The sequence below is a fragment of the Macadamia integrifolia genome, chromosome 8 (genome assembly GCF_013358625.1).
Source record: "Macadamia integrifolia cultivar HAES 741 chromosome 8, SCU_Mint_v3, whole genome shotgun sequence".
Taxonomy (NCBI): Eukaryota; Viridiplantae; Streptophyta; class Magnoliopsida; order Proteales; family Proteaceae; genus Macadamia; species Macadamia integrifolia.
The window spans coordinates 31,805,806-31,822,198 of record NC_056564.1 but is presented as its reverse complement, the minus strand read 5'-3'; the positions used below and the strand labels follow the sequence as shown (position 1 = coordinate 31,822,198).

General features: G+C 38.6%; 1 protein-coding gene across 7 annotated transcripts in view; it reads left to right on the top strand.

The window, feature by feature from the left end:
• Positions 1-16,393, top strand: part of LOC122087738 (probable helicase CHR10) — a 49,072-nt gene that overhangs the window by 8,234 nt on the left and 24,445 nt on the right. For 6 of the 7 annotated variants that reach the window (XM_042656969.1, XM_042656967.1, XM_042656971.1 and 3 more), the window contains 7 exons: positions 5,618-5,753; positions 5,890-6,007; positions 8,570-8,659; positions 8,923-9,030; positions 9,112-9,315; positions 12,035-12,160; positions 12,255-12,907. In XM_042656969.1, coding sequence (XP_042512903.1) covers positions 5,618-5,753; positions 5,890-6,007; positions 8,570-8,659; positions 8,923-9,030; positions 9,112-9,315; positions 12,035-12,160; positions 12,255-12,907 — 1,435 coding nt within the window. The remainder of the gene's footprint in view (positions 1-5,617; positions 5,754-5,889; positions 6,008-8,569; positions 8,660-8,922; positions 9,031-9,111; positions 9,316-12,034; positions 12,161-12,254; positions 12,908-16,393) is intronic. The other variant, XM_042656970.1, reaches the window with a different exon arrangement.

Below are 16,393 nucleotides of genomic sequence, written 5' to 3'. Positions count from 1 at the left end.
ATAATACTATATCCAGTAGTACCATCTCACAAAGAATAAATCAGAAATCTACCAGCCACAAAAAAGCGACACTTGATAATCAAAAGAATAATACCCAGGCTATAATACACAATCAAGATTGATAACCAGCAGCCAAGAACATAAACCAGAACCAAGGAGCTGCATATTCATTAAAAAAAAAAAAAAAAGAGCTGCAGGTTGCAGTGAAGGAGAAGAAGGGAGATTGGGAGAGGAAAAGAAAGCAGAAATAAAACGCTGCAACAGAGCAAAGGAAGAAAAAAAAAAATGAAAGAAAGAAGAAGGTAGAACCGCATAAGGGAGAGAAAGAGAAAAAAAAATTCTCTCAGACTGCAGTTCCACACTTCTAGCTGCAGTAAGAAAAGAAAAAAGAAAAAAAAACAGAGGGAAATAGAAGAGATTAAGAGAAAGAAGAAGAAAATACAGCAGGTAAAAACTGTGAAATGTAGAAGAAAGAAGAAGAAGAATAAAGCAGGTGAAAAAATAATAATAATAATAATAAATGCATCAAACATTTCTGCCTTGGTCTAAGGAATGTTCGTCGGAGGACTCTCTCCGTCACCGCTGGAGCAAGATCCGAAGGAGGAAGGATGAAGGATTGCTGCGTCGGCCCAAAACCCTTGCGCGATTTCTCAGTTAGTAATGTAATGTGATTTTTTTTTGTTGAGGTTTTCTATTTAAATACCCTTGATCTCATGCTTCTCATGTGTAAATTTCCCTATATACTTGCCAATCAATAAAATCTATATGGAATCAGTGGTAAAAAAAAAAAAAAGTAAATAAAAAATGGGCATAAGGCGACCGCCTTGCCCATAAAGCGTCATAAGGCACCTAAGGCGTTTCCTTATAGCGCCTTAACAGTTAAAGAGACCGCCTTACGTGTAGCCAATAATGCGGTGAACTGCCTTATGCTCCCAGTACCGTCTCAGCGCCTAGGCGTCGCCTTACCAGCGCCTTGGTGATGCCTTAATAACTGTGGGAGAGTCAGGTCCAACAAGGGTAGAAACTGCCGTAGTCGAAGTGGCCGGTGTTCTACGGAGGTCAATTCCAAACCAGAAACCAAAACCGGATTTTGGGCTTCTTGTACTTTCGGCAGCACTTGCAATAGCAGCGTTTTTGAACATGTATTGGTGTAATGGGTTTTTTCCTGGCTTATCTGAATCAAATCTTTTTTTTTTTCCTACTATTTGCTCGGCTTGTTTAACAACATTTAACTGATCAAAATGAGTGTCTATAAAAAGACTAAGTTCGATAGTTAACATTCGATACTGGTTCAGCACATCAATAGTAAAAAAAATTGCACTCGAGGCGATTCTGCATCAGTTAGAACAACGGGTCAGACGTTGATACCGAAACGAGCATCAGCTACCAAAGGATGAGGATTAGGATTTGGCTTCGCCGTAGCAACCGCTGCTGCGTTGGAGCTTCACAGAGCGGGAGTAGAAGATCTCGATGAGCGCACCATTGGGGGATCCACTTGAAGCGGTTTGTGATTGGTCGAAAATCAGAAACTTGGGTTAGCACTGATTTGGATTTCCTTTTTTCCAATTTTAAGTTAATAGGGTTAATACCGTATTTTTCTCTTTTCCAAAATTTTAAGTTAACACTGTCTCTCAAAGTGGGAGGGGTTGTGATTTTTTAAAACGTTGTCACTCACTTCACGTTTGGGTGCTTTTTAGGTTTGGTAGTGGTACATGTAATTTTCCCTATCTTATTTATAATAAATTAAGTTCGATAAATTTAAAATTACCATAGTTTATGTATACCTTAACATAAACCTAAAACAATGCAAGAAAAAAAATCACTCCTGCGGTAGACTTATTTTTTAACAATCCCCCTCAAGTTGGAGCATAGATGTATCCCATTCCCAGCTTGGAACACCCTTTGAAGTTTGAAGAAATTCATTTCAAAATAGAGGTTTGGTAAACAAGTCACCAAGCTGATTATCAGAGCTAACAAAAGGAGTAATCAGTTTCCTTATCATAGCATCTTGCATAAAATTGCAGTCAACCTCAATTTGCTTGGTATGTTCATGAAAGACCGGATTACTAGCGATGTAGATGGCAGCCTGGTACCATAGTACATATTAATAGGCCTAGTCCCCTAGCAATGGAAAACCAAGGTCCTAAATAAAAGACTTTAATTGTAACATAGTTTTTAAGGCGGTAAGGCGACAGAGGCGTTTAAGGGTCTTTCGGAGTGCCTTAGCAATAAGGCGGGCATAAAGCGTCGTCTTATCGACTAAAGCGTTCTTATGTAATTTTTTTATAAAACCAATTTATTTGGCTCAAATCCTAGTTGAATCTTATTACTCATATGTTAAATAAATATTAAAGTTCATATTCATACCAATGTAAGATATTCATCAAGAAAACAAATCAATAAAGTGAATAAACTAAGTTCATCTTCATCAATCATCAATCATCAATCATCAATCATCAATCATCAATCATCAATCATCATGACATATTAATATATAATATTAATACATAATTATGAACCAAAATTATAAATATAAAGAAAAGAAGACATAAAAAATGCAAGTATTTATTATACTTACCTCTATGATGCCAAAATGAGTGCCTAAGCCCTAAGGTCATCCACTATATTTCTACTCCTGTCAAAGAAGAATGAAGTTCACTACTGCTGTAGCAAGCTCACCGCTGCCAGAGCAAAATGGTCGCCTGGATCAGTGGTTCTTCCGTATTCCTTGATTCCTTCTCAAAGCCCTTTCTTAAAACCCTTGACAAAATCCAAACCTTGTTTGTGATCGTGTTTTTGTTTTGTTTGTTTTGGTTAATTTTGGTGAAGTAAAGCTGATCCCATACATCTCAAGTGTTAACAAAACCACACCTACCAATAAAAAATCTATATTTGGAATCTTTATCAAGTAATTTTAAAATGTGTTAAAAAAAAAAACTCATAAGGCTCCACTTCACATAAGGCGGAGCACTGCCTCACCATCTCTAGACTGCATCAGCGCCAAGGCGCTGGTAAGGCGACGCCTTAGCAGCGCCTTAAAAGCTATGATTAAAGTTGTTCAAAAGGATAAGGTTTCTTACATGATCAGGCATACACACTAAGCAATATACAACATGTATCATGCATAAACATTAAAAGGATGACAACGTATCAAGAGACAAGTGCATTCAATTGAAATTGTTATAAAGGATGAGTTTCTTTAAGAATAGGAGCAACTAGGATGATGTTGTGCAGTTTCCTGTTATTGGTGAAGCCTGATTTCAGTTTAATCCAATAAGTACTAGTGATTTTCCCCAAATAACGGTGGTATATATTTTTTTTTTGGGAAATCGGTTACTCGGGGTTAATTTTGAAGAGAAAAATGCCAAAAAACTCACTTAACAATGTTCACGATTTTGTTTTCATAAAAGGCATTTTGCACCTTTGGAGAGACGTATTGAGCATATTTGATACGGTTTGATATGTGCCGATACCCTTAAACTTTCATTCATTGTGGCAAATGTACATATCGATGAGTATCAATGTGTATCGTATGGTACGATACTCGATAACCAAATTTTTGATAAAAGACATGTATCGTATCCTTGAGTATCGTGTTGATACCGATCGATACTGATACATATCGTCTGATATGGTACGGTATTGGTGTGATACACACTGATACTTTAAACCATGTTGGTACCAAGTGTAAACCTCTCTGGAGCAATCTGTACCATGACCATGTCTCTTGGTTGGAACTTGGAACTCAACGAGCTGGTGACGACAATCAACTGTAGCCTTGTATGCATCTTTGCTGATTGCAATGCGTCGGTGTATGTTGGTGTGAACATCGGTGATGTGCCTTATACACTGATCAGCCTCAATACTAAGTCACACATGAGGAGGGAGAGGTACCAAATCTATAGGCTTCTTGAGCTGAATTCCATGTACAATCTCAAAAGGTGTACAACCTGTGGTGCGGTTGGCGGAACTGCTGTAGGCAAACTCAGCAATGACAAGTATTGATGGTTGTCTTTTCGTAATCTCATATAGGACACACCATAGGAGTTTGCCTAATGAAAAGCCATAGAAAGGTGTTTATCCTTAACCACAAAGTCTTCCCAAAACTAATCAGCTTAACAACACGATAGGAGGAAAATCAATTCCGGCAGTCCATGTAGTCACACCACTTCTTGAAAAGTATGACTGGCATCATAAGTCATTCTATAGGTATGAAGTGAGCCATTTTTTAGCACGTTCCCACCACCACAAAATAGCGTTGTGCATTTCCCTAGTAGTGGGAAGTCCAAGCACAAATCCATGCTGATATGCAACCATGGTGCATGAGGTATGAGCAGTGAGGAGTATATAGTCCCGCATTTTTCTTTCCTCCTTTAACAAGCTGACATGCATGACACCTCTTAATGACGTGCTGGTCATCTTTTTGAAGATGTGGCCAACAGTAGTGATCAACCACCAGTGCATAGGTCATCCTTGCCGAAATGAGCTCCTAATCCACCTCCATGCAACTCCCGTATAAGATACTGTCATAAGGATGTGTCGGGTATACATAGCTGAGTCCCCAAGTATAGAAAGCCATCATTTAAAGAGTACTTGGCATCATGTTGGTTGATGTCCTCTGTGGTACAGTTATGTTTTCTTGCCCTAATCTATATTATGGAACAGTTCTAACAAACAGTCATATCAAAATATGATTCTGCTTCTGGAATCATGATTCCATAGACAGCCCCTAGACACAATGCTGGCTATCTGAAACTTACAAACTCAAAGTAAATGTTGAGCCTATTTGATTGGATTAGAAAGCGGGTGCAGCTTGCTCTTGAAGCACAAAGGAATAGCAGTTCACTTGCTTTTGAAATGTGAAGTTTCTAGGTCTGTCTTAACTTTAGATTTGAAGGAACTCATAGATCTGATTCTAGGGAGAAAGGGTGTACCATGTTTCAGCCATGAATTTCTGTTATGGTTATATTTTGGTTTATCTTCCATGATCAGTTTATTAGGGAGTGTACATCATGTACATGTAAAGTTTTTGGTGCATTTTTTTTTTCTTTGGCATTGCCAGGAGAAAAAAAATAAAAGAAAGAAGAGAAAATGTTTAGATGAAAAAGTCAATTAGGATGAACACTAGCTTAGCCTAGTGGTGGCAGCTTCAGCTTGAAGAGCCATCGCCCAGGGGAGGAGGTCGTGGGAACAAACCCTGACATATTCTGATATTCGGATGTGTGTGGGAGTAGGTGGCCATTGGCTCTACTATCACCCAGTGGGCTGGCCATTGGCCAGCGGTGCTCAGTAGAATAGGATTAAAAATGAAAAAGAAAAAGTCGATTAGGATATTTATTGTAGCAAGCCCCTTAGAATTTATATAAGAACCTTTTTTATTTGTTGTCTTTTAGAGTTCTGATGTTTGAGAAGAATATGTGTATGAGCCACTACAATATTTTGGAAATTCATTGTTATTCCATGTTGCATTTGTTCTTGGTCCTTACATTTTCTAATATCAGTTTGGATGCTTCACTTTAGAGTCCTTTTATAAGAATTGGGGAATCCTTGGCTTCTGAGGGCCTTATGACTGAGTGGGTTATTCCCCTGAAAAATTAAGTGCCTTTTCTCTGAACAGGTCATGATGCAGTCAAAGCTGAGGAGGAGTTCAAACTTCTAAAATTCGTATTAGGAGCATTTATGCTTCGTCGAACTAAATCCATGCTTATTCAATGTGGAACTCTTGTGCTGCCACCTCTTACTGAGATTACTGTGTTAGATTCACCACTTTTTTTTTTTTTTAAATTATATTATATTTTATTTACTCTGGCAGGTTTTCTTGCTGCAAACTTCTTAATTAATTCAACATTTGTACATGTAGTAATCCATTTAAGATTTTGTCTTTGCTAGGATGGCACCATTAGTAACCCTGCAGAAGAAGGTCTACATCTCAATATTGCGGAAGGAGCTTCCTAAACTTCTTGCATTCTCTTTTGGTTCTTCTAATCAGCAATCCTTACAGAATATTGTAATGTTATTGGCTTAAGTTTTCATCTGAAACACCTATTTTGTCAGCTTCTTCATGCAAGTTATGAAACAATGCTAACTTTTTGTTGCATTACTCTTTTTTTATAATAAATACATGTTGCTTAATGCTAAACGTGGTGATGATTTTCCAAGGTTTTAAGACTCGGACTTAGTGATTGGATCGGGAGGCTGATCCCACTCAATACTGGGACAACTTGGCCAAATTCTAAGCAGGATCAGCCCAAACTTGGGCAAATTAATCATTTGGGGACCTGTTACAACCGAGTTCTAAGGAAAAATCTGCAATTCAACTCAGATTGGTCCCAGCCAATGCTGGTACAACTCGGCTGTTTGGCTGTTTCGATACCGATTCCTAGACCTATGTGACTTTCATCACCCTAGATAATAAAATGTGGCTAACATCAAGAATTTTTCCCCCAATGATAACTCGCCATATACAGCTTCCATTGATCCATATTTTAAGAAATGTGGAGGCACCTTTCAACAAGAAAGTACTTTATATAGGACAAAGAGATTTAATGCTTCCACAGGTACATTCTTGTACATTCAAGTATGTTGCCAACTTCTCAGTTTTCTAATTTACATGACTTGAGAGACTGTCTGCTAATGACTGTCTCGAAACAGAGATTCATCCGAGTTCCTTGAAAACTTGATGATTTCTCTGATCCTTGGAAGTAGAGGTGCCTTGTGAGTATTCACGGTCACATTGTTCTAAAAGTTCTTGTTTATTAGAGAGGTGTAACCGTTTCAGACCTAGAATAACCAACAAAGATGAATTAGAACAAGCCCATATTAGGCATGGTTCTTTAACTGGGGCCTTTTGATTCAGGTTAGACCAAGCCATTGGTCTGGGTGTTAACTGGTTCATTAAAAACTAGAATTGTGGGGCCTTTATTTTAGTTCTACTACATAATTAGTTTGGTTTCTATCAAGCTCGTATTTTATCTTTGTTACCTTTTCTTAATAATGAGAAACAACTTGAGAGAGCCAAGTCAACCCTAGAACTACTGGTCCAAGAACCAGAAATATGTACACCCACTATTGTTGTTTAGTAGCACCTTTAGTTTCTAATAAGTTGATTCTATTTATTAGATATTTGATGTACAAGGATCCGCTACTACGTGTGTGAACCTTCTTTTAGTAGTTTCCTTTTTTATTCCCTTTTTGGAGGGAGTAGACCCTTCTATATATATTGGAAGAGCCTCAGAGCTCACCCCTATGATTTTATGAATGAAGAATGCTTAGGTTTTGTGCCTTAGTTGCTGTGAGAAACAGTTGAGTGGTGAGATGCCATTGTGTTTAGTGAGATACTGACCAAGGCCATAGGTGAGGGACCTTGGTCATATCCCTTATTCTTCCTTTTGTTTCTAATCTATTTCGCTGAAATCCTGGTCTCTACAGGTTCTGTCCAAGACTCACTGAAGCTGAGATATTGCCTGTCGTTCCATGAAGTTGAAGTACTGTTGATATTGAGCTGGTACCCAGTGAAGACCCTGCTACATCTTCCATATCATGCGGCACCTAACCTTGGATGAGGCCCAAATTCAGGTTGAGTATGGGGCAGGAATAGTAGCTTAATAGCCCAGAAACTTTAGAGCAATCCAATGGCTATATGGGTAGCTACAGTGAGATAAAAAAATAGAAACTTAAAATTCCAGAATTTAGGAACTACCAAGAAAGACCAATCCCCTTACCTGATTAGGACTAAACTTAGGTTGATAGAGGAGATTTGTCCATAGGCATAAACTCTAGAATATCTCAAACATCCAATTGTCGGATAAGGCGATATATCTGCTCTCTAGTTGCAGCTAAAATGGTGAAAAACAAGGGAACCACAAGCTATTTTTGACTTTACATATGATGTAGACAGCTACGCATGGCTCCATGTAAATATCGATCACCATCATCATAAGAAACTCTAGTTTTTCATGTTCTATCAACTAGGGTTTCACACAAAAGTACAACAGAATAGGTTGCTGCAAACCACAACAAAGGGACGCCCTAATGGGAATCTCAAACCAAGAAGATGGATCGAAACTGCTGGTTTTTCAATTCTCTGATATTATGTAACAGTTTCAGACCTAGAAGTAGAACAACCAACAAAGATGAAGTAGAACAAGGAGAGAAGAAGAGAGAACCAAGATGGACAGGAAGAGAAATAGAAGGCAGCAAAAAGAGTGCTATTGATTGGAGAGAATTGTACAACCTCCATTCAGTACTGGTGTTATGTATTTATGATCAAAACTATATCAGAATTACTAGTATACCCTCAGTACTTATGTAACATGCCAATAAGACACATGACATCCTAATAAGAAAAGGCATTCCAAGTATGCCCTTACGATAATAACTCTTAACAAGTGGAAAATAACTATTTCTGGCATCTCTTTATTGTGGATGCAGTGCTATTCTCTACCTGGTTGTACTTGTAACTTTGCCGTGGTTTTCCTAGTTCACGTGTCTACATTTATTGAAATGAAAGAATAATTTCAACAATTTTTTCTGCTTTAGCTTATACCAAATTCATGTGACATTTGTTCAGGTAGTACAACTGCGAAAAGCATGTAGTCATCCTTACCTCTTCCCTGGTATTGAGCCGGAACCATACGAAGAGGGTGAACACCTTGTACAGGTAGGGCTGCCAACTTTTGTTAATTTATTCTACATTAACCAGGTACATTAAACCTCGCAGACAAGAAAGATAAGAGAGGGGAGGGAAAGAACAGAAGTAGAAATCCTTACTAAGTTAACTGTCTCTTGTATGACCAATGGAAACTATGCTGCGTTTCTTTGTGGCTGTGGAATTCTAAATACAGTCTTTGAGCCATCCTCAAATATTTCTTGTCGTCAGGGGATTCTAATTGTATACTTTTTTTTATGTTTAATATTGGTTAGGCTAGTGGTAAACTTATACTTTTGGACAAACTACTTGAGAAGCTTCATGCTGCTGGACATCGTGTCCTGTTATTTGCTCAGATGACACATACACTTGATATTCTCCAGGTCTGCTGTCTCATCTTTGTAAAATGAACTCATTAAGTTTGCATTCTTGTTAGTTCTTAATATTTTTCATATGCAATGTAGGATTTTCTGGAGTTGCGGAGGTATAGATATGAACGTCTTGATGGATCTATTAGGGCCGAGGAAAGATTTGCTGCAATAAGAAGTTTCAGCCATCAATTTGTTAGAGAAACCTTGGATGCAGATGCTAATGAAAATGCTGCATTTGTCTTTTTGATCTCAACAAGAGCAGGAGGGGTTGGCCTGAATCTTGTTGCTGCTGATACTGTAAGTTCTGTGAAAATCCTCAGTTCGATTATCATTGATATTTCTACTTGTGGTAACAGCCACAAGTTGGTCTCTGTTAGTTTGTCTTGGATTATTTGTTGGGAGCACTTAGCTGACTGGTCTTTATCCCTTTGTTAATGTTGGAAATTGGGATTTGTAATACTATGAGTAGGATACTGTTTCCTTAATGGAGATGGAAGTGGGGTGACCAGAATTTTAAGTATCGGTATCGGGGGTTAATTTTTAGAGATATATCGTATCGTATTGTATTGGAGAGACGCAAGTTATGCTAAAGATACATATGGAAATGCCAAGATACGGATGGAAATGCTTAGGATACATGCAAAATGCACTTTTGAAGTATAAAACATTATAAAATAAATATATCATGTATAAACGCCAAAAAAGAGAACAATGTATGATGAGACAAGGGCATTCAATTGAAATTATATAAACGATGAGGTTACATATACTACTTGTCTAATACCATAAAGCGTTTCGGGCCAGTTCAATCTTAGAGGTGGAAGTATTTTCAGCTAAAAAAGCAACCAAGATGATGTTGTGCACAAACTGAACGTGCAATACTGATCCCAGTTGAAATGGTAATGGTAATGTGTCTCCTACTCATAGTAGAATTGCATGTACTGCTTTGGATTGGCTGATGTCAGTAAAATATTCAATTTTGGTTGTGCCTGACCATATCCATGACTTCCACACACTAAAGAAGCCCCATGTCCATAGCCTGAAGAAGCTCCGGTGTGATCCGAACTCATGCTCAATGACTCTTATGATTCCTCATAAGCACATCGCTGTCATGTAGATCAAGGCCACTCTTACCTTTTTGACTGTAAGCTTGTGTCTTTGGTCGAGAACCATGATCCTCATCTGGGGTTGCATGAGTATATCCTTCCTCACATGTAACATAATACTGTGAAGCCCCACCACTACCACCACCATCGCCACCATCGTCACTATCTTGTTGGGCTCCTCCATGCTAAGCACCAGACCTTGTCCTTCTAGCATCACTATCATCAGAGCTACTGTTGTTTAGGTCTTGTGCTTGTCTGTGATGGTCGTGTTTGATCTTCATCCGTTTGTTGAATGATGTTCTCCACAATTATCAGGTATGGTTACTTAGTGCTCCTCAATCAACTGATACATTACCAACACCCTACTAGTATCAATGTCCTCTATCTATGTTCTAACTAAGTCTTCTTCATCAAAGATATGGTCAATGTCAATTGGGTTACTATTTACGTCATCCCCTTCTTTCTTCAATTCAAAATATTTCATCTTCAACTTCATATTGTAATGAACATATACCAACTTGTCCAGTTCTGCATGACTGAGGCGATTCCAGGGTTTGGTGTGTATCAACCAGAATGTACTTTAGTTGTATTCACACCCACTTGAGGGTGTTGTTTGGGATAAGACCCGAGTTGTAATCCTCCTCAAGTTTGGGGCACTACTCCCACAGTTGAGCCACCAATCAGCTGCACAATTTCAATAATTACAACAGGGAAAGAGAAGCCTAAAAGCCAGCATGGCCCCTACACTCAGCCACAGTGAGGGGCGAAATGACCATCCCACCCCATATGAAAGGTGGAAATCCCATGATTCCCATCCATGTTATGCTTCTACTAGTTCTCCCATTGGCCCCTACATTGGTGTAGGTGCCACGCCTCTTTTTAGGGGGCCCTCTCCCATAACAATATTACAATCTGTGTGTTTTTCTTTACATGTTCGTGCATTGTTTTTGATTTTTTATCCTTCCTCAACACCTGGCAAGAAAGACCCAATGCCTTCTCTCTCACACTCTTGAAACTTATGCACTCTTATCCTTGCTCTCTCTCACACACACATGGAAGGCCCAGAACCAATCAACAACTCGGCCGACCAAAACCGCCACCTCACCCTCATTGGAGCCACTTTGATCTTTGTCTCTGTTCTGATTATCTGTCATGGCTCCAACATTGGTTGAATTCTCGGTGACTCCAAGAAGTCAAGGCCGAGTCCATTATGGCTTTTATTTTGGGGTTTGGATTGCTCGATGTTGACAACAACAAGACTCTAGAACCTTGTAGAGCTTTCCTTGCTGACCCTACCGGGACTTGCAGCTGTTGCTAGTAAGTCCTCTACCTCCTTTTTCTTCTATTTCCTTCTCCCAAATCTGTTTCGATCTGAAATTTCTTGAAATTTAATGCAAGTTTCTTCACTTTGATGCTATAGAGTTGTAGTAGGATTGGAAGCACTCCCCCAAGTTCAAATCGAGCAAAAATATCAAGAAAGTGACAATCTGTGCTCTTGGTAAGTCTCTGTTTCCGCCTCTGCAGGCCTCGGGCTTTTGGAAAGAAGATGGCATAATTGAGATGTCACGGGGTGTCTCGGGATGACACCATTTGCCCCCTGTTTCTATTGCATTATATCGTACTGGTAACTGTCATTTCCGATACGTATCAGGCCGATACACCCGAAATGTATCGGTACTTGCCTATAAGCAGCAGCTGTTCTGTCTAGTACTTAACTCTGACAAATTAAAATCATAGGAATATAGGATTATCAATTGCTTGATTCTATAGATTGTGGGAACATATTCCCGCATCACATTCTCTTACGTAAATTTACATTGATTATATTTTTTGTTCTGTTTAGGTTTCATAATATGAGACGATGTTTGTCTATCTTTTCATGGTTGCTAACTTCAACATGAACTTTATAGGTTGTATTTTATGAGCAAGATTGGAATCCACAGGTGGACAAGCAGGCTTTACAACGTGCACATCGAATTGGTCAGATGAACCATGTTTTATCTATAAACCTTGTAACAGGGTGCACAGTCGAGGAGGTGAGAAGTGGATCTTTGTATGGTGAGGGGGAAAACTAATTGGTCGATCTGAATGATGTTATATTTCTGTTGGGCTTTGGTCATCTCTTTGTAGGTAATTATGCAGAGAGCTGAAAGAAAGCTGCAGCTTAGCCATAACGTGGTAGGAGATGATGTGGACAGACAAGGGAAAGAAAATGGTGCTGAAGCTGGGGACTTGCGATCTATTATATTTGGGTTACAGATGTTTGATCATGCAAACATCAATATCGAGAATTCTAGTGAAGTAAATATGTTAGAATTAAATGATCTTGCTGCAAAGGTAATTGAAATGCGGCATGAAGCGTTGGAGAAGGATGATCGGAAATTCAAGATTAATCCAATGGATGTGTTGAATGGAGGTGATCTTTCACTAAAAAGTTCTTCTGATGTTATTTTTGATCATGGGCTTGATGAGGCTTCATATATTTCATGGCTTGAAAAGTTCAAAGAGGCCTCACTATCAGATGATGGCCCAACTTTGGATTTTCGAACTAGAAGAAATTTACCTGAAGAAACACATCAAAGACTTGAAGCTGCAAGGAAGAAGGCTGAGGAGAAAAAATTGGCCAAGTGGGAAGCTGTTGGCTATGAATCATTAGCCATCAAAGATCCTGGCTGCCCTATGGTTGGTGATGTGATCTCAGATTCTGGTTCTGTTCAATTTGTTTATGGAGATTGTACACAGCCATCAAAAGTTTGCCCATCTGAACCTGCCATAATATTTAGGTACTGTTCTTACTTTCTTATGAAGGGAGTTGTGTTACACTGGTACAACTGATGATTGACCTAGTTCCTTGTTTTTAATTGTACTTTCTGGTTGTCTGTCCTGCGGCTGTATGCATCTATTAGTATGCGCTACTTAGTTGTAGTCCTCCACCCCCTGTTTCTCTTGATAACCTTTACTTTTCTACTTCGCAGTACAATTTGGGTAATTATATCTTGGAATAGGTACTGTAGGAAGCTGGATATTCCCCCTTTGCCCTGCCCGCTTCCCCCTTTTCTGTTCCTGAATTCATATATATTTATTTTTCTTCAGTTTTTGGAAAATAATAGTTTATTGTTATTATTAAAATAAGAAGTTGAGTGTACATTATGACCCTCCCCAGACCCTGCAGTGGCTGAAGTCTCATACACTGGGTACACCCTTGAATTTTCCCGTCACTGTTTTTGTCCTTTTATTTTGATCAAGTAGAAGGAAGTAGAAGAAGAAGGTATACTATACAAGTCGCAATGTTTAAAGCTGTAGTAAAATTCCCCTGTGGATAATATTTATGACCCAGAAAACCCCTAAAGAGATCTTGTGCTTGTTTGAATTTGATCAACTGAAAGGTGTGAGAATTCTTTACAACTAGAAGCCAGAAAATGATCAGAACTTTGTCTCAGGAATCGTTCTCATTAGACGTTTCCAACTTTCAGTGGTCAGGGATCCAGGATGTTTTCTAAAACCAAAAACTCCAAAAGGTGGCTGCATTAGCGAGCTTAGGGTGTTACCCTGATCACATGGAAAAACTAAATGCCACAACTCAAAAACTGCTTAGTGAATTTGTCACAAATTCAGTTGTTTCTAAACTCTTCTTTAGAAGTGAGGGTATACCTCTTAGGCAAAGGGATGGCGTAATAATAGATGATGTACTTAATCCACATTTTCAAATAAAGCAAGCACACATGCATAAGATATTCCTTGGAATTAGATTATTATTTATGGTAAGAATATGAATAAGAGCTGGAGTCCAAATGAAGAAACTGCACTTTTTTAGGATTTCAGACCTCTATAGATATGTTTGGCCATTAATCCCATGTGACCCTATGAAAATCTTCCTTTAGTTTGATCTGTTTGTAGCCTCATGCACTAGAACAACATTTAATTTATCGTCAAATAGATCTAGTTCTCCGCTCACATACTCCTTGATCTGATAGAAATCTGTTAGAATAAGAATAAGTGTGCCGCAGGGCACATAGGGGCTTTCCCTCTTCCACCGACCCTATTTAGGGTGGGGCGGCTGGATGGGGGGTATTCTTGTAATCATTTTTATTTTCTGATTTGTACTCCTATCATGACTCTATCATGATCCTATATTATAAATAGGGGACTTGTGTGATCAGTTAAAGATACACAAGCATTCTCCCATTCATCTTGTTAACATGGTATCAGAGGTTAATTTCTGATCTAGGTTTTCAGTTTTCAGCCCCATCTCCTTCAAGAATTGCACACCTTCATTACCTTCCCTTACATCACTTTTGTTAGCCTCCATCTTCTCCTACCTTTGTCCAAGGTTCGAAATCTCGTTTCTGGTTTCGTTTCGGCAAAATTTTGGTCGAAATTGTGTTTTTTTTTTGTGGTTGACTGTTTTGGTGGTCAAACGGCCATATTTTGACATGAAACTTGGTGGGTAATTTATTTTAAGGTTAATAAACATGCTTAGAACATAAAAATGCAAAAATATTAGGACATGACATTGTTTTAGAGTTGCACCTTTGTTTGGCAGCAACCGTCAAACCGTTCTGAAAATTTTACCTAGTTTTGGAGAAAGAACTTTACCTTTCCTAAGCTTTGAATGTGTAGATCTTGTAGGAGTCTAATGGAAGTCAAAATGTGTGATGATGTGGCTAATTAGAGGCTTGTTGGAGACTTGGAGTGTTTGTCCTTCAAAATATGCAAATGGAACCGAAACCACTGAGACAGGCGAGACAAAGTCGAAATTTCGACCTAAATACCAAAATTTCGACCGAGATATGGTATTTATAACACATGGAATGTACCGAGATACTGAAACAATACCGAAATTTAGGCCGAAATACCGAAATTTCGACCGAAATATTGTACAAATGTTATTTCGGGCCTTATTTCGTTTCGGAAAAAAAAAAAAGAAAACCGAAATCCCGAAATTTCAGCGAGATTTCGAACCATGCCTTTGTCCCATTAACCTACCATAGGGCAGCACTAATGAGGTGATTCCTACGAATCTAGTGGCTGTCCTATACCATACCTTATGAACTAAAACACCAAAAACTCATGCAAGAAAATTAGGGTTCTTCACCCTCTGCTATTTTTAGTCTTCTACTTTTAGTGAGAGTGGTTTCTTCCTCTTTAAATAACACACCTCTACCTCTTGAAGATTAGTACAACTACCTAGGACTCATTATCACTTGTAAGATTGAAGATCTACACCAATCGATTTTGTGCAAAAACAGGGCTTTCTTCCAAAACCCTGACTAAATCAATTTTTGACTCCCTCCTCAGAATTGGCTGAATTTTTTAGGAGATCATTATCACCATCGCAAAGGAGATCGACCACACTTGTGGCCCCATCTGCCAAGTCTCTGTATCAAATCTCCCTTCTTTGATACCCTAATTTGCCTATCTTAGCAGTTCTTCATCAAAATCCGATATTATTTGGAGGATTGCCTCACTACTCTTACTAGGAAATTCGATCCAAGTATAGACACTTTCTGACGATTGATTTTGAAGATTTAGTATTTCTCTGTCATTGTTGATTTTTTACTAGTTCAATCATATCTGAAGTAACTATTGTGAACTATGGGTCTGATGGACAAAGTCATAATGATTACATGCCTTTTGGGACTAGCTTTGTGAAATTGGATGGAACTAATTACCTCGTCTGGTCTCGATCTACATATCTTACCATTGCTGGTAGAGGTCTCATTGGACACATCACAAGGAAATTGAAGAAACCTTTGATGAGGGTAGGGTACCCCTCAGGGTAAATGAATCACTAATGACTCTTTGGTAATGGCTTACTTGATTGGTTCTATTTATCAATCTATTTCTAGAGGATTTTTGCTGTTAGATATTGCTCTTAAATTTGGGCTGCTGCCAAAGAAACTTATGGGCAACTAGGGAATGATGCTCAGGTTTTGATCTTCGCAAGAAGGTTCATACCACTATCCAACAGGAACTCTCTATCCAAATATTATGTTGAACTTCGAACTTGTTGTATGAATTGGATCACTTTGCAGATTATCAGCCCACTGATGTTGATCTGTACTGCTTACACCAAACGTGTGGATAAAATTAGGGTGTATGATTTCTTGGCTGGTTTGAATGTCGAATATGGTCAGATTCATGTGCAGGTGCTTATCAAATCTCCCTTCCCTACTCTGGCACAATCCTTTGCCTTGGTTTATGCAGAGGAATGTCGCATTAACTCTATGCTACATACTCCTACTATTAAAAAGTCAACTTTATAGATT